Source organism: Protopterus annectens, chromosome 12.part0, assembly GCF_019279795.1.
Source record: "Protopterus annectens isolate FY-2018-M chromosome 12.part0, PAN1.0, whole genome shotgun sequence".
NCBI classification, from domain to species: Eukaryota; Metazoa; Chordata; order Ceratodontiformes; family Protopteridae; genus Protopterus; species Protopterus annectens.
The window spans coordinates 393300177-393326621 of NC_056746.1; the positions used below are offsets into that span (position 1 = coordinate 393300177).

At 37.4% G+C, this 26445-nt stretch overlaps 1 protein-coding gene across 3 annotated transcripts in view; it reads left to right on the forward strand.

Moving 5' to 3' along the window:
• MMD2 (monocyte to macrophage differentiation associated 2) overlaps positions 1-26445 on the forward strand; it is a 757289-nt gene that overhangs the window by 660825 nt on the left and 70019 nt on the right. For all 3 annotated transcript variants that reach the window (XM_044089489.1, XM_044089487.1, XM_044089488.1), the window contains exon 3: positions 18854-19014. In XM_044089489.1, the coding sequence (XP_043945424.1) occupies positions 18854-19014 (161 nt within the window). The remainder of the gene's footprint in view (positions 1-18853; positions 19015-26445) is intronic.

A 26445-nucleotide genomic window follows, 5' to 3' on the forward strand; every position in this document is an offset into this window, starting at 1 on the left:
ATACTTCATGGCATTATTATAAAAGACAGGTTCATCCTGTACCTAATTACTGAACTTCTAATTTGTCGTGCTCACCATGGACATTTCACAATGATATGTGCAACAAAACTAAATTGCTGTATAGTATTTTATTGTTTGCTTTGACTTATGATACAATTAATACCTAATTATTTCAGCCTATTAATAAGAAATTTAAGTAAAAGTGACAATAGAAACTGATTGGACTGTAAGCTACTGGCAATATAGTGATACTGTCCTTTGGAAATATAGGCTTTATGTATGTAGGAAAACTGACTAGAACTACTTATTGAATAAGAAAGATCAGGAAAGTGTTGATATTTAGAAACACATACTTATGAAAGGGCCAATGTCTAGGTACCTTGCTGCATTGAAAAATAATAAGTGTCAATACTGTTAAGTTTGTTTGTTTGAGTCTTTCGGCTTTTCCCAGTTAGGGGTTGCCACAGCAGAACTCCAGTCCGCTAATGATTGGCAGTAGATTTTTACATGCTGGCTTGCCAGGCCTAACGCACAACCTTCAATGAAGGAATGCCCATTCACGCATGTCGCCACACAGAAGACGCTCTAACTGAGAATCGAATGGGCAACGTCTAACTGTGAGGCGACAACGCTACCGCAGCACCACCACTGCAGTAATTAAGCATCAATACTGTTAAGTAATATGCAAAATCTCTTAATATAAGTTAGCTAATGCTGAAAGTTCTGAGTTTATGGGAATTATTAATTCTGTTGTACTTCTAGCAAGAAATATTAAACCCAAGTTATTTTATGGTAATATATTTTTATAACCAACCATGTTTACTATTATTATTTGAATTTATTATATTCTCCTTCACAGTTGAATACCTTAGAGAAAAAAATAGGTCTGTAAGTTAGGTGTATATCTGTTCCTTCTAGAGTAACACATAAGAAGGAAAATGCCTGGATCTTTCTCTTATAATGATCTGTAAACATAAGTTATAATTTTGTCAAAATACTAGTCATAAGATAGAACTAGTGACATATTCCAATTATATGTTATGGAAAGGCTCACTTTAAATATATATTTGATTGAAAGAAATATCTGACTAATAGAATATCAATTCCTTATTAAGTATACATAAAGATTTCTAATGACTTTCAGTTTGTTTTAGTAACAAATTCAAGTTTAGAGTAGTCAACTTTGTAACAAGTATATTTAAGAATTGATTGGTGAACTTATATTTGTGCTATCTCATCTTACAGAAAATGTGTTAAAAAGTCTCTGTTAATTCTTATTTAAAGCTCAATAGGGAGTGCATTTATTTTCTTTGAGGAAAGAAAGTTAGTTCAATGGACTAGGAATGTTATTCATTCCATGGTTGAAATGGACATTTATTATTCTTAGATTTAATATGCTTTATACATTTTTCAAAATGTATTTTTTCTAGGTCTGTGTTAGCACTCACTAAGCATTTGAAAGTAAAGAAAAGTGGTTTGAAAATCACATCTGCATATATTAATATCTGCCTCACATATGAGAGAGATATCGGGTGATGAAGAAAATATACTCATATTCAATATATAACTTCATCCAAAATCAGACATGGATTTATCACTTATATCTTTAAACATTTATGGATTGAACAACCCAAGAAAGAGATCAAACTTAATAAGATATTTAAAATTGAATAAAGCTCAAGTGATCTTTCTCCAAGAGACACAGTTCAACACTAAAGACAGTAATATATGGAACCCAAATGATTATTTAATTTTAGCCCATTCCTCTTATAAATTTAAGACAAGAGGAGTTGTGATACTTTGGAAAAAATATTGTTAACCCACAAATCATTCATAAATATGAAGATAAAGACGGCCTTGTATCCTCGTTATATTAAAATTCAGTAATAAAATCTGGACCCTAGTAAATCTATATTGGTTTCCAGGCACGGATGTGGGAAATGCTAAAAAACATTTGGATTTAATTATCAATAATTATAAAGGAAATTTATTATTAGGGGGAGATTTAAATTGTATTTTGAACAGCTCAGAAACCACTAATAAAAGGCCTTTGCATCTAGCCTCTACTGCAAAGCACTTCAAGAAGTGGTCTGAATCACTTAATTTCAAACGTTTAATACAAACAAAGCAATTCATTAGTTTCTCTCATCAGGATTATAGATTTGATACTCAGACTAGAATAGACAAAATATATGTTTCACAAGATTTAGACACAAAAATTTCATACTTCTCCATACTCTCTTGCCTCATTTCGGATCATAATTAACTTTTTCTGATGCTTCAAACTGACTAGTAAAGATTAGTTGTTTCTACAAGAATGACAGCCTACATCACAAAACGCAAATAATTTAAACCTTCGTTAGCTTCTGAACATCATTTTTCTTGAAACTAATTATACACCAGAGATTAATATCACAATTATCTGGGACTCCTTAAAGTCTTATATATATATATATATATATATATATATATATATATATATATATATATATACATAGTAAAACTTTAATGTGGTTCAAAAATAAGATTAAAGAATGGGAATCAGAACTAAAAAACATACAATCTCAACTGTTATTAATCAACTCCAATAGTATAGCAAACATGTCTGTTAATAAAAATAATTAAGTAAAAAGTATACTGAAATATTAACACATAAAAGTAAACTGGTATTAGAAAAACTCAAAATTAACTCTTTTGCTACTTCACCTAAACATTTGCACAATTTATCAGTGAGGGCTAAATGCCAATCAAAGACTAAAGGTATTGCAAACATACTTCATGAAGGAGAAAAAAGATAGTATATGATATAGGAGACATTCTTGATGCCTTTAAACATCATTTCTCTGAGCATTATGAATCAAACACTCCAGTGGATAGCTTCTGATAGTTACACTCAGTTGCTTCTAATATTAACAAAATTCCAGAAAAAATAAAATCATCCCTTCAAAATAAAATAACATATCAAGAAGTCATAGACAATATTAAAGAAAGTAAGTCTAATAAAGTACCATGAATTGATGGTATCATTATAGAAATGCATAAGCCCCCACCTTCTATTACCTTCTTTTTTTACAAAACACTGATTGAAGTACAGACACAGGGTATCATACCACCTTCCTGTAAATATTCTTTAATTACTCCAATTACAAAAGAAAATAATGATCTCAAGCATTGTAGCTCTTATAGACCAATATCCCTGTTAAATAATGATTATAAGCTATTTATGTCCATATTGGTTAATAGAATAAAAATTCCACTATCACAGATAATAGATGAAGATCAAACATGGTTTATAAATAATAGACACATATGATAATATTAAAAGAGTACTAATCCTCATTGAACTATTAAATAGAAAACATCAAGAAGCTCTAATAATTGGTTTAGCTATAGAAAGAGCATTTGACTCATTAAATTGGAATTATTTATTTAAAGTATTAACTTTATTTTTTTTCCTCCTTGCTTCATTTCACTTTTAAGGAATATGTATAAAAACAGTCTAGCTTATATAAAATTAGGCCTATTTACTTCTGAGTCTATTCTTATAATTAAGAACACCAAACAAGGCTGTCCCATGTCCCGAGTTCTTTTTGCGATAGCTATTGAAATTTTTGTTATGTTATTAAGGAATGATCCAAAAATAAAAGGTGTATAAATATGAAGTTATTATACCTCTAAGATAATGTTATTTGCAGATGACATAGTACTCATGTTATCTAATTCTAAAACAACTCTAAATGAGTTAGATCTATTAATAATGAAGTTTCATTCAATCTCTGGTTTACACTTTAATAAACAAAAATCAAAATTCTTGTTTTTGAATAAAAAGAAAAAAATACAAGCTGGCAAAAATCACATTATTGGAAGCCAAGTACCTAATTTTGATTATTTAAGCATTATTTTATGCATCACTATTGAAGAAATAATAAACATGAATTATAATAACATTATACAAATAATTGAAATCCATACAGAAATGTGGAATAAAATATTTATAACCTTTGAGGACAGATTACAACTAATAAAAATAATACTTTTACTGAAGATATTATATATCTCACAAGCCATATTTATGATCCCAAAGAGAAAATTTCTTAAAAACATAAACTCTCTTTTATTAAACTTTTTATGGTTTCCAAATAAAAACAGAATAACTTTTACTCATCATATTAGACATTGGGAACAAGGAAGAATTAAATTTCCTGATATAAAAACATATATCAAGGCCTCTATAATTAGAACCATTATAAGGTGGGTAGACCCCAATTATACTGCAAACTGGAAGTGCTTACATTTAACCATATTATTAAACAAAAGTCGTACTTCAGTTAACATTCCACTAACCTATTAATTTAATAAGTTTGCCCTATGTTTTAGTATACAATATAATACATCAAAACCTACAAAATTAAATTCCATTAATTTTATATTTAATACATTCAGGAAATGTATTAACATGAATACAGAGATCAAGCTTTGGTTTGAGATGTTGATTCCCTTTAGTTTTACAAAAAACTTTACTGACAAATTGCATAGAAACACTTTAAATACCTGGGAATCTAAAAACTTCATATGTTGGCAACATTGCATGAATGAACATAAGGTACTAGATAGACCAGATATTGTAATGCAATTTAAACTATCATCTCAAGATTGACTCCTTCTACAAAGTGTTCTGTTATATTCCCATGATTTATGCAGAATAATTAATAGTTCTTTCAAAGGAAAACCAAAGTTTATCTATTTATATGAAATTGTTTATAACATTTTCAACTTGAATAACATCACCTTAAGTCTGTATAAAATATCAATAACATATAAAACAAAACCTCAAGAAAATATTGGAATTATATTACTAAGGGGCATTCCTTATCTTTAACTACAAAAGTTAAAAATAATCTCTTGCTTTCTGTTAAATTAACCTCTTGGTCACAACATTGGAGAATCTATACCTGGAAATTTCTCCAATGAACATTCATAACACCAGATAAAATAGCCAAGTTTAGTACTTCTAGTAATGTTTTATGTTGGAGATGTTCTCAAGCATGCAAAGCAGACTGGATACATGTTTTTATGAGAGCACTGTTATGTAGTTCTGGAATGATGTTAATAATTTTTTACAAGCTCTATTCACAGATTTGTTTATATTATATAAAGCTTTAGTGCTATTAAATATAAATGAAGGTCCTCATTTGAAAAGGGACAATATTTATTTATTGTGGACCATTATAGCAGTTGCTAGAAAGTGCATAATGAGGAAATGGAATTCCACTTCACCACCATCCATGGAAGAATTTCTACCTTTAGTGAAAGACACTGCACATGAAGAGATCATGATTAAAAAACTGAGAATCTATCTAACACGTTAACAAATAATCCTTGGAGAAAGGTACAAAATCTTATCGAAAATGTACAATTGGACTGTGCCTCTCTCTGATTACTGAAAATGCCTTACTTAATTGTATGTTAATCTATGTATTTTGAATCAAACTGGTTTCATTTATTGATTTTTCCTACAGGCCAAATATAATACTGTATATAGTTATTTATGTATTAGAATTTAGAATATGTTGTATCTGCAATATTATTATTTGTTTGAAAATAAAAATTACTTGAATAAAAAAAGAGACATATCTGTTTCTGTCTAACATTGCAAAAGGACACAATGAGAAGAGTTATGGTTACAATAACTATTAGGTTACAATAACCACCCATTTCAGAAGTGAGTCTACATTCCACAGTTATGTGGCAGTTACCTAGTCCTCAGTAGTTACCATTACTAAGAAACTCTGTAGCTTAGACCTGCAGTGTAGAACTGCATTTACAAGTGGTAGGGCTATCCTGCTGGGCATTCTCACATACACATTTCCTTGTACCAGTCTGCAGCATAGGCAATACTCCAACAGGGCACAAACTCTAGCTCTAAACTGTGGAAGTTTGTTCAGTACCCTGGTGGGTATGCTGGTCCAGCTGCAACAGGAAGTTAGATTTTTGTTTTTAGTAGAAAGTTGGATTTATATATTTTATATTAAAACAAACTGGCAGTACTGTGTCTCTGCACATGATGAACACTAAACTTTGGCATAGCACTGGTCTTCAAGATTCTGTGGTCTCTCCAGCTGCAAATGCAGACATTGTTGCATCACATTCTATGTACAGAGTTGACATTCTGAGGGTCAGGTTTGCTATCACTGGAAAGGAAGAAATAAAAGTGCAACTGTTGTGGATATATAATGTTCATCATATTGATCACTGCTGCAGTAGCCTTAGCTTTATGGCTTCCATCCTTTGGAGCTTCCAAAGCTTCTAGATACTTTTCATACACCCAAGCTGTCAGACAACTCAAGCTGAGATGACTAAAATACAAGTCTGGGTATGAAGCCATTCAAGGCATTACTGCCATTGAAGAGTCCACTCCTTTGAGGCATTTGAGGATCGATGGTCGGCTTGTGCTTTCCTTTGATGAGCAGATAAGTTCTATTTGGGGAAAATATTTCATTTTCTACTTTCTTCTTTAGGAAAGTTATTTTAAAGCTTTAAGTGTTGGGCTTTTAAGGACTGTCTTGAGATTGTAACTTACTTTTAAATGGAAAAGTATTTTTTTCTGAATTTAAAAGTGGTTTCTCTGGATTTACTGTATTTACTTTATTTTGTGAGGCTGATATAGTATTTTAAACTGTTTTTACTGTGCATTTCTGTCAAAAAAGTAATGATTGTGGACTGGTGATGTTTACCAGCAATTGCTGCATGTCTTTACCGGGAAAGAGGCACCATTTTTGGCCTGACTATGGAATAGACTACTGGTCCCATGGTCATTCCTTTTGCCAACCACAAAAATAAAAAAAAATAAGCAAACACCCTTTGCTACCAGAGCAGGCTAGCAGTTTGCCTCGATCAGAGATGGGTAACTCTGCTGTGGTCATTTGTTTTACCTCTGACCATTCATCTTTTACCCCAGATCCCTCTAGTACAGCACCTACAGCCATGTCCTCTGTGGCTGTTGGGGTCCCTCAGTAGGCAAGGGAGAGCCACTCTTCTTGGTCCTGGAAGAGGGAACAGGAACGTTTTCACTGTTGTGTCAGAATGCTGTACCAATCTCAGGGGAAGCTGCTGCTGCTGCCATTAATAAAAATGGCTGGCCCCATTTTCCGGTCAAAAAGAAAGAGAAAACTAGGCATGTATCTACTTCCCCTCAAATTTCTTTGAACAGGAGTAGTTTACTGGTTCTGGTTCAGGGTTTAATTCAGGCTACTGATCCTTCATGTAAAGTACTTTCTAGTAAAAGAAAGAGGGATTCCTCTTTTCCTGAAGAGATTCAAGATTCTGAATCAGACGTGGGTTTCTGTTTCTCTTAGACTACTGCTAGAATGTGCCAGTGTTTTCAGTGGGAGAACACTGATGCTGCTCATCCCTCGGAAAATACTATGAGTTGTTACAGAAGGATTTCCCAGAACCTACACCCATTCTTCTTGTTCAGTCTGCCTTAAAGGATGTTCATGCTATTGCCTTCAATTTTCCTGATAGACTGCTGCCCCTAATAGGCAAATAGGATGTATAGAGTTTCTCAGTCTTTTAAATCTTTATACAGTATTAACAAACCTAACCCAAAAGCTATAACTTTGGCTGATCTCACTTCTGCTAAGCACTTGGAAAAACTCCCAAAAACCAAGGACAGAACAACAAGTCTGGATGACTATTCAAGAGGTTTTGTGAATCTCACCCACCATGGCACTTTTTTTCTTTCAGAATATCTAAATCTCCATTTTTCTCTTTGGCAACAGATAGTTTCAGACAAATTGGTTCTGAAAATCATTCATCAAGGTTACAAATTGTAGTGGGAGGAAATCCCTCCTTTCTAGGGTGTCATTCCTCATCTTCTCTACAAGACTATTTCGTTTCCACTGGTTCTTCATCACATTCCCCCAAGGAGGTGGAAAAAGGTGGTTTTTATTCAAGGATATTCCTAGTGCCAAAGAAAGAAAATTCTTGGAGACCAATTCTGGATCTTTCTTTCCTAAACTTTTTTTGTGATAATACCCAAATTCAAAATGTTGTTACTTCACAACCTGTTACCCCTTCTTCCTCTTTCAAGTTTCCTGGCAAAACTAGACTTAAAAGATGCTTTTCATCACAGCCTTATTCATCCAGACCTCAGATGTTTCTTAAAGTTTTGTGTGGGTTTGGATCACATTATCAGTTGTCTGCATTACCCTTTGGACTAGCGACTGCACTGAGAGTGTTCACAAATTGTCTAGCTCCAGTTATGGCTCATTACATGGTATCATTATATGGTATCCACATTCTTCTATTTAGATTACTTTTGTATCGTTGCAGAATCTTTTTCAAAGTGTCAGGAATCTCTCTCTCTCTCTTAGGTGAGAGACCTCCTACATAAGCTGGCATTCCAAGAAAATGTTCAAAAATCCTTCAAGATAATTGTGGTGATTCCCTTCTGGCCCAGACAATCATGGTTCTCCCTTCCTTTGAAAATGGCCAGGGGCAATTATCACAAGATTCCTCAAAGACTGGATCTACTCACAGAAGAACAGGGGTGTTTGATACACCCCAACATCAATCAACTTCAACTAACAGCCTAGATGATATAGTTCTAATTCCTTTTAGGCACAGTTTACTGATGGTGTGCAGCAGGTAGTAATGGAGGCAAGAGAATCATATATTAGCAAATGGAAGATGTTTCCTAGTTGGTGTGAACAACAAAAAGAGCACCTGTTCAGGGTTAGTTGTTACCTGGTTTTATAATATTTATGCAAGTTACTGTCCTATGGCCTTTTTAGTCCTCTATCAAGGATCATTTATCGGCCAGTACTTGAAAGGCTCACCCAGACTCTGCTACACTTTGCTGTGAGGGAAAGGTTAGTTTGCTTTTTATTTGTTGTAGTTTGTATTACTTTATTGCCTTTTTCTGTTTTGAATGCTGTGATTTGTTTTCTTTACCTTGTGTTTTACTTGTATTCTGCTTTTATCTGCATATTATAACTTGAAATGAGACCACAGCTCTGTCTCTTGTGAGTCAGGCAGAAATCAGAACAGATCAATTAAGGACTCACACATAAGATAGAACAGGTCAGCTAGGTTAATCATCTGTGAACTGAGGGGCTGGAGCTGGGAGCTAAACCTTCTATTTACGGGGTAAAATAAAACATTTCAGAGCTTTACTAGAAAGGCTCACACAGACTCTACTACACTTTGCAGTAAGGGAAAGGTTAGTTTGCTTTTTATTTGTTGTATTTTGTATTACTTTATTACCTTTTTTTGTTTTGAATATTGTGATTAGTTTTCTTTACCTTGTGTTTTACCCTCTCACCTGGTTACTGTTGTGTTCTTAAACACTACTGTCTTTCTAGTTGCCTGCCCCTTATGTTAATTTGACCATATATCTCATTTCCTCTCTGATTTTACTGCTTGCGTAAGTGCAAAATTATCATTTTGTGAAATCACTCCCCTTCAACTATTTAAATTTATTGGCTATCCTACTGTATTTCATAGTACCATAATACAAAAGTGACCACCCACTTTCAATCTATCTTGCTGTTTTAAAAATAGTGACTCTCCACTAAAACAACTTTTTAGACAGGTAAAACTTAAGTTACCTACTTTCACATCTAACTCCTCTAGTGCACACTGCAGTGTTTAGGATAAACCATTTTTTTCATCTTACCTTTAAGCATCCCTGTGATTAGCACTTGTTCTAAAACCTGTTGGAAAGCACTAGGAAGCCTTAAACTGATACAAGCACTCAACTCTCCTTGTTAATAAGGAGAAATTAACCGTAGGCACTAAACAGCCTATAATTGCAAAGTACCTTGCTAAGGTAAGGGAAAACAGCTCTTGTACTTTACAAAAAAAAGCACCAAACAAGGCATGTCCAAGGGTCAGCTTCCGGTGATTTCTCCTGTCCACCTGGTGAATCTGGGCATACTGGGGCAATGCAGCAATTGCCTCATGTACACAGCTAACACTCTCCTCCTACCACTCAACACTACAACCTGCAAGAGATCCACTTACATAGCCAAACTGGAAGCAAAGCTCTCTCCACCCAAGATTGTGCTAGACAGTCAAGAGGAGAAGGTTAACACCTGCACTACACCTCAAGCAACACATAGCCCTTCTAAACCCACACCACCAACAACCTCATATAGCAACACTAAACCCTTTTATGCAGAGGCCCTTAACAGTAACCTGCCCAAGCAACAAGGCCTCCGAAGCTGAAATGCAAACAAACACCAATCACAACCAAAGTGCCACATACCTCACAACACCAGTGTGCACCCAACAGCCCCTAAGGCAAGACAATATACCCAACATTTTAGTCATAGGTGACTTTATAGTTAGGCACACTGATGTCCCACTCACCAGGCTGAACAAGGAGAAAATTACAGTCAGCTGCCTGTCGGGTGCCAGGATCCGCCACATAGTGCATGCACTCAAGTCACTCCACAACAAGTACAAATATGACTCTGTCATTGTCCATGTTGGAGTGAATGACTTGAGACATACCTCCCTGGACTACATGAAAAGAGACATGGAAGAGCTCTCGGATCATGTGGCCCAGGTGGGTATGACCCTAGCCCTGAGTTGCATCCTGCCTTCGCACAGAATGATACCACAGTATAAGGACAAAATGATTAACTTCAACGAGTGGCTAACCTTCTGGTGTCATTCAAAGGGGATCCAGTATATGTCTGCCTGGGACAACATGATCGACAGACCACGATGCTTTGCCAGAGATGGTCTGCACCTGTCGCCCCTGGGATTCAGGTTACTGGCTAAGGCTCTTGCCACCACTATAGTGCCTTTTCTAGGCAAAGTTCAAAGGACAAAACCACCACCGTAACAGGTACAAACATGCAGAATCTGAAGGTAATGCTACTCAATGCTAGAAGTCTAAACCTCAAAATCCACTCTATCGAGGCACTCCTAAAAATGGAGAACATCGATATCTGTGTAGTAACTGAGATCAGGTTCAAGGCTCCAGAGAGCACCCCTGCAATACCAGGCTACAACTCTTACCACACTTTTTGGCCATCAAACCAGGACCAAAACACTAAAGGTGGAGGAGTGTCCATATTCTCCAAGGATATTCATGCCACCAGGCTAGTTGCACAACACAATGCATCTGAAATTCTTCAAGTGCAGGTAACACTAGGTAAGACTGCAATCCAAATTGTAGCTTGCTATAGATCCCCCACCATGTCCCAAGATTCTCACTACACCTTTCTAAACATACTGGAAAATATTAAGATAGAACCAAATACCTTAATACTGGGTGATTTAAACTACCCTGCCATTAACTGGGAAAACTACTCGTGTACCAACACCTTTGCCCAATGGTTCTTGGAATTCATAAAGTCCAATGCCCTGGATCAACTAATCCATTGTCCTACCAGGGGCTCCAGTATCCTAGACCTGGTCATTACCAACATGGGAAATCGATGCTCCACACCTATGGTCACCCCCTCGGTCATGTCTGACCATAAGCTAATCACCCTTGACATCCACATCCCTCCCCAACCCCCCAGTAAGGAAACCTCTGTAAAAAACCTCTCCAAAGCCAACTTCATGCTACTCAAGTCAGAAGTGACAAACTTCATGACACCCATGCAGATGGGAACTGAAAGTTCGACTGCTGAATCCTACACTAAGGCACTGTATGGGCACATCTACTTGTGCATCAATTGTGCTATCCCAAATGGAACCAAGATGCTCTCCTCCAAAAAAATGGTCCCCTGCCATAAACAAACTTTACAACAAAAGGAAGAAACTGTTGCAGAAAAGAGGAAAATCCCAGGATGCAAAGAACTCCTTTACCAGCCTCAGAAAGAAACTGAGATCCCACATAAAATGCTCCAAAGCTAGTTATAAAAATAAAATTGCCAAAGATTCCAAAGAAAACCACAAGGCATTCTATAGCTATCTCAAGAATCTAAATGGCAATGCTCAGATCTGCTCTGAACTACAACAGAATGGCATTAAATATACTGATCCCAAGGATATTGCCAATATCCTGGCAGATCAATTCAGTGCCAACTTCACTCCCCTCTCACCCCCGAAAGGGCCCATCTCAATACCAAAAGATTGCCAAATTCTGGTAATAACGGCCACACAGGTAAAAAACCCACTCTCCGAAGCTGAAAATACAGCATCCATGGAACCAGACGACATCTTGGGCTGTGTACTACATGAACTACAAAATGACTGGCACCTCACCTAAGTGTCATGTTTAATCATAGCCTCTCCTCAGGCTTCGTGCCCACTGAGTGGTGCACAGCTCCAATTATCCCACTCCATAAGGGGGGATCCATCTTGGATCCTGAGAACTACCGCCCCATCAGTCTGACGAGCCTGATCTGCAAGGCCATGGAATGTATTATCATGGAACTTATAAACAAAGACATTGGCAACCTTCAAACACTGGACCCCACCCAGTTTGCGTTCGTGAAGGGCCAATCTTGTCTCTTGAACCTGTTTGACTTCTTTGAATCAGTCTCCAGAGCTGTGGATGAGGGTAAGGAGGTCCACACAGCCTATCTGGACCTTGCCAAGGCCTTCAACACCATCCCCCACTCTGGAATCATAGATAAACTTACTAAGCTGGGCATTAATCCCTATGTCACTCGATGGGTTGCCAACTGGCTTACTGACAGAACCCACACTGTAAAAGTAGCTGACTCCAAATCCAGATCCAGACAAGTGACAAGTGGAGTACCTCAGGGTTCAGTCCTGGGACCGCTCTTGTTTGGCCTCTACTTCTCTGAAGTACAGGCCAACACTAAGGGACTCTGGCTAACAAAGTTCGCAGATGACTGCAAACTGGGAGCCATTATTGAATCCCCAAATGATGTGGATATTCTACAAAAGGGGCTTACAGAAACATATGCTTGATGCCAGAGCCATGAGCTCAAGCTCAATGCCAAGAAATGTGTAGTTATCCCCTTTAGGAAAAAACATGTACCTATGAATTAACACATAGGTGGCAGTACACTAAACACTGAAGGTGTGATAAGAGACTTAGGGACACAGGTGGACAGTGGTCTCCCCTTCGATAACCACATCACCACAACAGTCAGGAAATCCTTCTATGTGGCACACCTCATCACTAAGGACTTTTCATCCAGAAAAAAGGAGGTCATTGTCCTACTGTACTCATCCCTCATTAGACCCATTATAGAATACAATGCCCCATTTGATATGTACCTCTCAAGACATCTGCAACAACTGGAAAGGCCTCAGAAATACCTTACTAAAAGAATCACAGGCCTAAAGCAGATGCCCTATGCTGACCATCTAAAAAACTCCAGCTATACTCTGTCGCATATCATCTACTCAGAGGGGATCTCTGCTTAACATACAAGGCCATGTCAAACCCAGAGCTGTTGGACATGCTACACATAAAGAAATCCCAATCACTCAGAGCTACACACTCCAGGGATCTAAACCTTGTCATCACAATGAACAAAACATGCTGGAGGCATAGGTTCCTGACCCAGAGACTCCCCAGACTTTGGAATAGATTACCCATACATGTCAAGCAGAGCACCCCTTTGACCCTCTTCAAAAGGAACCTTGACGATTGGATAGGAGATAGGAAATTCACCCCAGGGATCACATCAGTCACCCTGCTAGACAGGGGTCCAGGGAAGTAAATATCGTGGGAAGAAATAGCCAGGGAATTGTTATAGCTAGGCTTATATAGGCCCTAGGGCCGATAGCCTAGTACCAACCTATGAACCTATGAACCTATGTCTGCCCATGAATCCTCCTCTTTCAATCCAATCTCATGTGAAAATGTTCTTGAAAGGGGATTTTGTATGACAGGCCTGCAAGAGATCTGGTGGTCCCTCCTTGAGATCTTAATTTTGTGTTAAAATATTTGCTCCATTTGAACCAGATCATCTGGCTGACTTGAGTTTCTTCACATGGAAAACAGTTTTACTGACTGCTTGGACCTCTGCAAGAAGGGTATCTGAGTTGCAAGCTCTTATGGTGAGTCAACCCTATCTCATTTTCCATAGGGACAGAGTTTTATTGAGAGCTAATCCTTCTTTTATGCCTAAAGTGGTATCCAAATTTACTTTAAGCCAAATTGTCCGTCTCCCTCTTATTTTTCTGAACCTAAAAGTGAGGGAGAAAGGACACTCCATATCTTGGATGTCCACAGTTACTATCTTGATAAAACTAAATCATTCAGAAATTTGGATACATTGTTCATTTCTTGTGAAGGTAAGAAGAAGAGAAAATCTGTGTCAGAGCAGACTATTTTCAAATGGTTGTGTAAGGCCATTACCTTTTGTTAGACTCCATAACAAAACTATTCCAAGCAGGGTCAAGGCCCACTCTACTAGAACCTTGGTTTCATCTATGGCTTTTTGGAAAGGTATGGATTCTAGACGTATTCCAGACGTTGCTACTTGATCCTCTGTATATACTTTTACAAAGCACTATTAGCTTGATTCCTTCTCTAGATCCAGATCAAGCAGTACTAGGACCATTCTCCAGGGGCTCCTGGACTCTTCTCTTTCCATTTCCCAAATGTAGTTAGCTAAGGTATTCTACCCATATAGCTAAGGTTACTGCAGCAGTGATCAATATGATGAACATACATAGTACAGTTGTGTAAGTAAAACTTATCATAACAGCAGATGTTTGAATGATCATTGCTGCAATAGCCACTCCCTCCCTCCATCCAACATGTTTTTTTTGGTGTGCTTTTTTTATGCCAGGGTGTGGACATTTATTCTATTTTTTTATTTTTTGTTCCTAGCATTGTCCTTTCAGGGCTCACTCTGCATCTCTCTGCTGGCAGAAAAGCTCTGACGGGCTTCGGACTCAAACTTGTCTTTTATTCAGCTCAGCTTGAGCTGCCTGACAGTTTGAATATGTGGAAGTTACCCTGAAGCTTTTGAAGCTGGCCAACTGTTATATCATTGGCAGGATATAACCCATATAGTTAAGGCTACTATAGCAGTGACCATTAGAACATCTACTTTTTAAGTAATGTTTACTTACATAGCTGTACTTTCTCTCTACTATGAGCCACAGTGGCCTCCCATTTAGTGTACATGTGTAGCAAGGGTGTGGGAGGGGTGCAGAGAGCAACACCCCCTGAAAATGTATTTTAACAGTGTAACAGCAAGTTATAAAATTCCCTGTTTTTATTGTAGTTTAGTTTTGCACATTTGGGACCTGCAGTTTTCAGTCTTGCATTTCTAGAAGGGTACTATGGCAACAGCTCTGTTGATATTTGGCATGATACTGGGTTTGTGATGACTACAAGGTTTAATTTTTCTATCCGTGGCAGGAACAAGTGAGGTTGCTTCCTAACTTGTTTATGTGGGGGTCAGTTCAGCTGATTATGGCTTGCCCAGTTTGCTTGGTGTTGCTGGCAACAGTAAATGTGTCTTCTACAGAAGATCTCATGTCCCACCAGTGGCAATGGAGACATGCTGGGGTACAAAACCAAAGCAGTATATCCATGAACAAGAAAAACATTATGTAGCACCATAGTAAAACAGTTAGACTAACCTATTGAGACCATGCTGTACTCTTTAGAAATGAATGATTCCGCGATTTCTAGTACTTACTACACTGGTGGCATAATTAACCAGTTCATGCTCCTGTGTGGCCCTGAAAATATTCACTTATGCCTCCTTAGCAGACCTTGTTTAGGTACCCAAAACACTAAATGCATGAATAATACATTATGTGATCCTTACCCCATACTGTCTGTCTCTCTAACTGTCTGATTCCCTTCAGACTAGCATGATGAATCATCCTACCCTGCTGTCTCTGTCTCTGCAATCAGCCAGTAGAAACACAGACACATCCTAGTAGTAACACATGGAAAAGGCCATTGCAGGAAGGGAAGTAATCTGAAATCAAAAGTCATGATTAGGAAGATGGATAGACTTTAGTAGGGAAAGCACAAATGAGTAGTTTACAATACAAGCAAGCTTTCAAAATAACAAAAAAAATGTTTTTCAAGTGCTAAGCCATCTTACAAATATATATATATATATATATATATATATATATATATATATATATATATATATATATATATATATATATATATATATATATATATATATATATATATATATATATATATATATATATATATCTTTGAAAAGCAACCAGGTGATCAGTCTAAACAATCAACAGCAGTTTATTCATAAAATTCACTCATAGAAAAGAAGTCATTCTTAAAAAGTAAAAATGTTGTATTTGCACTATGCTTTTAAAAGGAGGAATACAACCTTTATAAAAAATAATAGTGCACTTAAATCTTTAAATATATAGACTTATTTAAAAAGTGTTTTTTTAGCTTCAGCAGTGATTTTATAGTAGCAGCAATATTTCTGCCATGATGTAGCAGTTAGTGTGGAGGATTAATATTATGAGATCTTAACAAATTTGCTTCCTGTAGTCCAGGGTTTGATTCCCTCAGTCTGTATTTTGCTCCTGTGTGTCTCTTAGCAAGTCACTTAACCGGACAGTGCACATACTCCATTGGGAAATTAGCCTATGTTTCTCAATGGTCTCCTGCACTATATGCCTAATAACTGCCTATGATGTTCATCTGTCCTCAGCAATGTAAATCTAGTGATTTTCAGAGAGTTCTCTTCTTTGGGGTTTATCCCCATCTCTTGGACAGTTAGTGACTTATGTCCTATTGTTGGAATACAAATTACAGAATTATGGGCATACTCAGAATTAAAGACTAAATAAATACACTAGTGAAAAACATACTTTCACTCTGTAGACACTTGAGCAGAGTCATAAGTCTCAAATGGTTTCTGAAAGTAAGATGAAAATCACTCTGAATATAACGTAATTTAACATCTGTATCTTGAATGTATATATTGTAAATAGTTTACTATCTGTCTTCTCTCTCTCCCATCTGGGAATGATTCTCTCTACTGCCACCTCATAAATTTTGATGCTATTTAACAAAGAACACCAACGCTTCCGTATCCTAAACTGTAATGTATGCACCATTTTTTCTATTTCACAACTGCCTCTCTCTATACATGAATATAGGTTCATAGGTTCATAGGTAGGTACTAGGCTATCTACCCAAAGGCATTTATAAGCCTGGCTGGAATGTGTTGGCTTTCGCCGACCCCTTAGATTAGTTCCCTGTGTCTTCCTGGTTCCCATCCGCTCATCAAGGTTTCACTTGAAGAGTGTTAGTGAGGAACTTCTTCTTTCGGCTTTTTCCCGGTTAGGGGTCGCCACAGTGGATCATCTGTCTGCTCATGATTGGCAGTGGAGTTTTACGGTGTCGAGTTGCCAACCCGGCGCCCAACCTTCCACAGAAGGCACACACACACGCACACACTCACACCTAGGGCCAATTTAGAGTGTCCAATCCACCTACTGCATGTCTTTGGGATGTGGGAGGAAAAGTGTTAGTGAGGAGCTATACATTATAAATATTGTACTTTCCACCTTTATTCACCCCTTTTCTAGAAAATTGTATTTACAAATGTTAAGTTTTTATAACTATGTTCAGATGATTTACAATTAGTTTTATAACTATGTACACATGATCTACTTCCTCTGTGCAACTAACCTCTGTACAACTTGTTCTCTAATCAATGTCTGTTCCTCTGTTTTATAATTATACTTTACTAAGTTTTGCTATATTATATTACTTTTTGCTTATTTTTACTATGTATTATGGAGCTTTTCTCCCTGGGTCTCCACTGAAAACAGGCTCCTTGAGCCCAGTGGACCTCCCCAGTCATCAAACTGGAAATAAATAAATAAGAAATAAATAACAGCAATGCTTTGAGTCACAGTGAGGACATTTTGTTTCGGGATATATGATTAGAAGAACACCTGTAAATGTGATGGTAGTGGTGGGCTAACTCTGGCAGTGGAAAGGCATAATGTTCAGTACCAGGAACAGACAAACATGAAAGATGACTGATAGCTCATAAATAAAAAAATGAAATGACTGTGCAGCATTTCAATGCTGTGATGGCAAATTCAGTTAAATTATGATGCAGTTTGACAAGTACAGGGCACAAGTGCTAAAAGAAAAAAGTACAAATGTAAATGTCCACCTCTTTATATCTGTAATTGTCCAGTGTGAGTGCTTAATGCAGTAATCAGTGTTCTTTCTATACTGTATAATGAGCCAATAATGACATCCTGTAGCTCAAGTTAAAAGCAAACAAAATCACTGTCACCTACGGTGAATGTTAATTATGCAAGTACTGTTCTAAGTTGGTGAAGAATGTTATATAATTAGTTTCTTTTGTAACTTTCTGGGAATATGAATATTTAAAAACAGGTTTCACAGATTGTGAGAAGATTGCAAGATGAGTACTGCAAATGGGTAAGAATATACCTCCAATTTTTTTTTAAATTCAAGCAAGTTATGAATTGCCCCAGACACTAATGCAAATAAGGCATTGAAATAATGGTCTAATAATCTAGGCAGAATGTTGCAAAGAGCAGAGGCAAAGGGTGCTTTAACCTGGTTAATATATTTAGCAGAATAGGCGTAGCTCCAATTGGAAAGGTTAATTAGAACACGCTTAGAACACACAATGATGGGAGGAAAGTATATGTGTGTCTGCAAGTGTGTGTGTTTGTGTGTGATTCTAATATATATATATTTATATATATATATATATATATATATATATATATATATATATATATATATATATATATATATATATATATATATATGTATAAAATATACGAAGAGAGACAGAGATTAGGAGAGATTGACTTAGTCCTGTCAAGTACATGGCAGGACTGGATGACTAGATGAAATGCTACATGAATAATAGAAACAGGTCCCTCTTTATTTCAGCTCTGGATAATACCCAGCATCCTCGGTAGCTCCATCCTCTACTTTCTGTCTGACGATCACTGGGAAACTGTCTCAGCATGGATCTATGGGTTTGGCTTGTGTGGACTCTTCATCGTCTCAACAGTTTTTCATACAATTGCCTGGAAGAAAAGTCACCTACGGTAAGCAAAAGTCTCTGCAGACATGTAGCTGATGTTCTTAAATCTTTTTTTTGGAGAGATGTAATAAGCATTGATTGCCTTTCATTATGTTTCTAGGAACCAGTGAGACCCAGATTTACATTTTTTTTTTCATTTTTTTAATATTTTTGTGTATATAGTAAAACACTTGCATACATTAACTAACAGCAGATTAGATAATGAATTAACATAGTGTTCTTAGTAGTTTTCACATTTCATTTCATTTCATTTCTACTTTTAAAACAATATATTTCTTAATGTGCACATATATATATATATATATATATATATATATATATATATATATATATATATATATATATATATATATATATATATCATGAATGAGTAACCACACAGAACAAAGCTGTGCTTATATCATAGGATCATAGGAGGTTACTAGGCTAATGGCCCCAGGGCTCTTACAAGCCTAGCCAAGTTCAACCCATGTTCCCAAGGCTTGTGGTTCAAGCAGAGACAAAAATCACCACCTATTGCCCCTGTCCAAGAGGGACACAAGTGGAACCCCCAGGGTGAATTTCTGGTTACCCATCCAATCATCCAAATTATGCTTAAATAGGGCCAACAAGGGGCTTTGTTTAACATGAATAGGAAGCTTGTTCCAAAAGTGGGTCAACCTCTGTTAGACAAATCTGTTTCTCCAGCAAGTTCTGTTGATGTCACAAACCAGGTTAAGGTCCTTTGAGTGAGTGACCCATGTGCCATTTGACTTGCGAATCTACAGCATTTCCATTAAAGTTGAGTCAGAGACTGCTGTATATGCAAGTTGCAGGTCATCTCTGAGCAGTCTGTATGACACAGAGTAAAGTAACAATGATTTTGGTCTGTCCGCATAAGACAGATCTTGAAGACCCTGAATATTCTTTGTAAAGAACATTTGTGCTCTCTCCAATTGCTGCAGGTGTTTGGAAAGGAACATACCAAAGGGAGCATTGTACTCTATTATTAGCCTCATGAGGGAAGAGTACAGGGGGTTATAACCTCTTTTCTCTGGAGGAAAAGCGCTTACTTATGAGAAGAGCAATATAAAATGCCCTTCTTACCCCTGTGTAGACATGGTGATTGAAATTAAGGTCTGCCAAGATCTCTCACCACTGACTGTGTACTTAAGGTATTGCTATCAATGTGGTAGTCTGCCGGAACATCATCCTTGCCGAAGGGGATGATGATGCATTATTTTACATTAAGTTTAAGAACATGACTTTGGCGCTAGTCATTAGTCTGTGTAAGACCTTCTTGCAGGATATTGACATTGCTAGGAGGTTTAATGATTGCTTCCAGTTTGCAGTAATCAACAAACTTTGTCAGCTACAGTCTTTTAGTTTTAGCCTGTACTTCAAAGAAATAGATTCTAAACCGTAGGGGTTCCAGAACCAATCCCTGTGGAACACCACTGGTTACGGGTCTGCTGGAAGAGGTGGAGTCCCATATTTTGACCATATGAGTTCTATCAGTTAACCAGTTTGCAACTCACCTGACAATATATGGGTTGACACCCAGCTGGGTGAGTTTATCAAAGATGCCTGAGTGGGGGATTGTGTCAAAGGTCTTGGCTAAGTCAAGGTAGGCCTTAAGCACATATCTGCCCTTGTCTAGGGCTTTGGCAACTGTCTCAAAGAAGTCCACCAAGTTTAACAGGCATGATCACCCCTTGACAAAGCCAAACTGAGTGGGGTCAAGCATTTGGAGATTTCCTATATTTTTGCTAATAAGGTCCATGATGATTTATTCCATGGTCTTGCAGATAAGGCTGGTCAAGCTAATGGGTCTATAATTCCCGGGGTCCGTGGATGCACCCCCTTTGTGCAAAGGGATGATGGTAGCTGTTTTCCATCCCACTGGGATGAAGCTAGTGCTTAGGCTGTGATTGACAGGTGTGCCCAATGGTGATGCTAATTTCTATTTTAACCCATGTAGAACACAGCCTGGGATGTTGTCTGGTCCCATAGAGGCTGTGTTTTTGGCCTTGGAGTGGGCATTTAAGACCTACTCCTCAGAGATACTAGATGGGGGACAGGTGTTAGCGATGCTTTGGGGTATATGTGGCAGGAACAGGGGAGTGAAGTTTTCACTGAAGTTGTCAGCCAGCAAGTTTGCTATACCCACAGGTTCTACATATGCTGTATATAACAACTTCAAGAGGTCCCAGGGACCAATGATGATTCAGAGAGTAGAGTGCCTTGATCAGGGTAAGCATCTCTTTTTATATTTATGTACTTGTATCTGTCCTTGGTGTCCCACATACCATACAGTTTTATCCCAACTGAAATGGCCCCCCAATCAAAGTCCAATGTGTCTGTGGTAACTGACTGCTTTAGAACACTGAGGGCAAAGGAGAAACCTGGATTTAATGATAGTTGCTGTCTTCACCAAGTGATTTCTCTTCTGGCAAACTCCAGCACTGGGATTTGAAAAGACAAAGGATGATGATGCTGAGACCAAAGAGACCAGCTATGATTATACCTTTCTCATGTGGAGTCTATCCTGGAGTACCATAAGAATCAAAGATGCCATAAGTCTCAAAATCATGAAGTATTTCCTTGCAGTGAACTAAGTCTGAGTAGAAAACCTTAGAAAAAAAGTGTAGATATATCCCTATTTTTCCTGTGGAAGAAAAGCTCTTTGACCTAGGGAGTCTAGCTGCCACCCCAGGGACACAATCCAATGTGTAGGATTCAAGAAGACTTTTGAAATTTCTCTTCGAATCCCAGCAAAGATAAGCAAATCATCTGATTATGGAAAAATGTGGCTATCTGGTAGATGGAATGAGTTATAACTGGAGATAGACTCTTTGTGAACACTATTGGTGCATTGGATAGCCCATAGTGTCAGCCACAGAACTGATAATGTGAACCACACACACAAAACCTTAAGAAAATCCTGAAGTCTGGATGAGTAGGGATGTAATGATAATTGTCTTTTAAATCTATTTCTACCGGGAAACTCGAATGAGGAAGAAGAGGTAACAGGTTGTAAAGTGACATCAATTGAATTTGGGCCCTGTTACCAACACATTTAGGAAAGAAAGATCAAGAACTGGTCTCCATGCATTTTCTTTATTTGGCACTAAAAACAACCTTGAATAAAAGCTTTCCCCACTCCTTTGTCCAGCATGTGATGAAGGACAGGTGGAAATAAAGGAGTCTGGTTTGGTGGATGAAGGACTCCTCCTGGAAAGGAGGAATTTCCTCCCACTGCCATCTTTAGCCTTAGTGAATAATCCTCAGAACCCATTTTTCTGAAACTATCTGGTGCCAAAGAGAAAAGTGGAGAGTCAGAATTTCTGGAAGGTAAGCGGGGCTGTTAGGGTGATAGGGGGGAAAAGGTCACTTGAATAGTCATTCTGACATGTTGGACTGTCCTTGGCCTTGAGAGGTTCCATAAGTTTATTTGCACCCCCCCTTCCCATTTCAACTTAAATGTCTGTTTACGTGCATTTTGCTGAGACTGTTTGTATTGTATTTTGTCAAAACTGGATGAAATTTAGAGAATCTCTTGAAAAGTTAAAAAAAGAGGGATGAGAAATGTTAGAGATTCCCTATAATAACTTACTCATTTCATCACACTTTTTGATTACCTCTGCAGCAGTGGGACCAAACACTAAATCTCTAACCAAAGGAAATTTTAAAATCTATTTTTTTTACATCACCTGGGACGTTTTGAGAATGTAGCCAGACAAACCTGCTCAAAACAATACCAGTGGCCATAGGGCTGGAAGTAGCATCAACTGAGTCATACACACAACATAAACACGGAGTAGTGACTTATACAATAAAATAAAATTATTTAAAACAAATATTTCCTCACAAGAAGAAACTGCAAACAAAACATTCCTTATACTTTCACAATTAGTCAGAATAAACTTTAACACATGAGCCTGGCAATTCACAATTCTGAAAATCAAAGTTAAAGAAGCCTACTCTTTTTTTTCCATGCTTAGCAATAATCTTCCCATCCTTATCAGAAAGAGTAGAATTGAAATGTTCAGCATCAGTAGGATTAACTAAAGCTGTAGCTGCTGGCTCTGGTTTAAGAAGAAAAAAAAAGACTGAGGAATTTTATACATTCTATCTGCCTTTTTCGGGGCAGCTAGCTGACTATCAGGAAAATTGCATACATTAAAAGATGCATCCACTAAAGATGACAGAACTGGAGGAATAGGTGAAGGTTCAGGAAATTCTTATTGTAACAGCTCATAGTATTTTCTGAGGGACTGAGAAACCTCATTGTTCTCCCACTGAAAACAATGGCACATTCTGGAAATAATCTCAGAGAAAGAGAAGTTCCCACAGGGAGAAACAGAAAGTGAGCTCTCCTCGGAGTATTAGTATTAGAAATCTGAGGAGAAACCCCTGTATCTGTCACTTCATCTTCATGTCCAGATTCAGAATTTTGAATCTTTTGACCCTCCCTGAACCCACCCCATCCTAGGCTAGGCTATCATTCATTTGCTAGACCTGATGTACACTGTTCCACTGACTCTATGCTCAACTAAGCAATTTTGTACATGTGTAAATATCTAGCAAATCTGTTGATTACTATGAAGTTAAATTGTATTGTATTCAATTTTATTTTACTCTGTACTTTTGTTAAACATTTATGTACTTTTTCCTCTCTGTAACTCTGTGGAGCTTTTCTCCCCAGAACTTCACTGAAAATGGACACCTGTTGTCCAGTCGGACTATCCTGGTAAACAAATGTTAAATAAATAAATAAATAATAATTTTCAGGCAAAGATTATCTCTCTTTCTTTAACCAAAAACTACTTTATAAGAAGGATCAACAGACTGAATTAAACCCTGAGCTAGACTCAGCAAACTATTCCCGTCTAAGGAAGTTTGAGGAGGAGTAGATACATGTTTAGTTTTCAGTTTCTTTTTGACAGGAAAGATGGAGCCTACAATGTTACTGATGTCAACAGCAGCTTCCCCAGGGATGGGCACAACATTCTGATAAAACAGGGAAGCCTTTCTTGTTCATTCTCCCAGGACTGACAACAGTGGCTCTCCCTAGCTCACTGAGGGGACCTCAACAGCTGCAATGGACGTGGCTAACCCCGGTCCATAGTGACTGTGTGTGCTACACCAGAGGGATCTGGAGTAAAAGATGAGTGATCTGAGGTACAAAAATGCTGGGGTGCCAAAGGTTATTTACTTAACTTTTTTCTTTTTTTTTTTTTTGTGGCTGGAAGAAGGACCGACTGTGGGACCGATAATTTGTTCCATTGACAAGCCAAAAATGGTGCCTCTTTCTGAAGAAAACAAGTAGGAAAATCCAGTAAAACTTAAAATCTTTAAAAGTCACTTTGTTTAGATAAAAATTAAACTCAATTTCTCCACAGAAAAAAATGTTTTTGATTACTTTAAACAACTTTTAAACTGGCGGTAAAAAAGAGCTTTCTTGTTAAAAAAAGTACAATGCAGTCTCATGACAATCCATTAAAACACAAACTCCTAGCTTTAAAATAACTTTCTAGAACTGGAACATGTATTTCAACAAACACTTTTTTAAAATGTAATGATCTGATGTCATTTTCATTTATTTCTCAATTGTTGGGTTTGGATCCGATCCTCGGATCTGACTCTGTTGCTTCTTCCAGCTCGTGGAACACTGAAACTCTTGAGCTCCTCCCTTTACCCACAATGCCCTTATCATCTTACATACCCTAGATCTCATTTGCCACCATAGCATTCAGACATGTTCAGTGAAAAATCTTGAGTAGGCTTTAATAGTTTTCATGAGTTATATTTATTTCTATTTAAGACAATTAATCTATATTTTTTTCTCTTTTTCCTTCCTTTAGTCCTTTTAAAAAGTTATTGTTAAAACTCTTTCACCCTTTTTAGATTACTCTTAGAGTACTCCTTAAATAATATTGTTGGTATTCTGCATAGTACTTTTTAGTACTTCCCTTTTAATTATCATTGTTGGTGTATTCTTCTCCTTTCCTATATGTTAAAAAAAAGGATTTTTCTGTCTTATTCTTCTACTTCTTTTTGATGTTTTCACTTTGTCTGACAAACCTTCAGGATTTAAAAAAATGCATAGCTTGCAGCCACAAAATACCCAACTTGGATGTATACTCAACGTTTGTCTATTGTTTAGGACCCACTCATTTAGAATTTGACTGTGACATCTGTAAAGAGTTTAATTCCTGTGCCTTAATCGACAGGAAGAATAAACTAATTCTTAGGGGATTGCTGCCCTCTAAACCTACTTCTACAGCCTTTGGGGCTCAAACCTCCAAAACAGTAGACAAAAAAGGAGATTCTCACAGTAAAGAATCACATAAGAGATCTCTGGATCCATCTACATCTACTACTTCAGCTATGTTATCTGAGTCTCCTCTTAAACTGGACAAAAAGTCAGATCCAACAACTTTGTATCCAAAACCTAGATATGATAAATCTCCATGGATCCATTCACCTCAACTTTTGCTGGATCTGATCTCCTCTTGGCTCCCACCCCCCTTTTTGGCACCATTCAAGACCATCATCCATGGCCTCATCCATTCGATCTTCTAACAACCTTACAGAAGCTAATGTACATCTGGCACTGAGAAGGTTGCCAACACAATCACTACACCTCAAACACCACCCACAACTACAAAACACACACCCACATATGCAGAAGTCCTCAACAAAAACAAACCCAAACAAAGGAGACCACAGGGGTCAAAACCATATGAGAACTCCACAACCCTCCACACCACATACCATGCATAGTCCACACACCAATGTCTCGCAACCACTAAGGGCTAACCATAAACCCAACATATTAGTCATTGGAGACTCCATTGTGAGACAAACAGATGTGCCTCTCACCAGGATAGATAAGGAGAAAGTCACGGTTAGTTGTTTGTCAGGTGGCAGAATCCACCATATCACACACGCACTCAACTCTCTCAACAACAGGTACTATTATTACTCTGTCATAGTCCATGTTGGTGTGAATGACTTGAGGTGTACCTCCCTGGAATATATGAAGAGAGACATGATTGAGCTCACTGAATATGTGTCCCAGGCAGATATGTCCCTGGCCTTAAGCAGCATTCTTTTGTCACCCAGAATGATGCCTCAATACAAACAGAAAATGAGTGACTTTAACAATTATCTTAGTTTCTGGTGTCATTCCAGGGGGATCCAGTACCTGATAGCCTGGGAAGATATGATCGACAGACCATGATGCTTTGCTAGAGATGGCCTGCATTTGTCTCACTTGGGCTTCAGCCTTCTGGCAAAGACCCTTGCCTCTCGCATAGTGCCTTTTTTAGGAAAAGTCATGAGGTCAAAACTACCAACATAAAAATTTCAACAAAATGCAAATTAAAGGTCATGCTGCTCAACACTAGGAGTCTAAACATGAAACTGCACTCATTTCAAGCATTCTTAA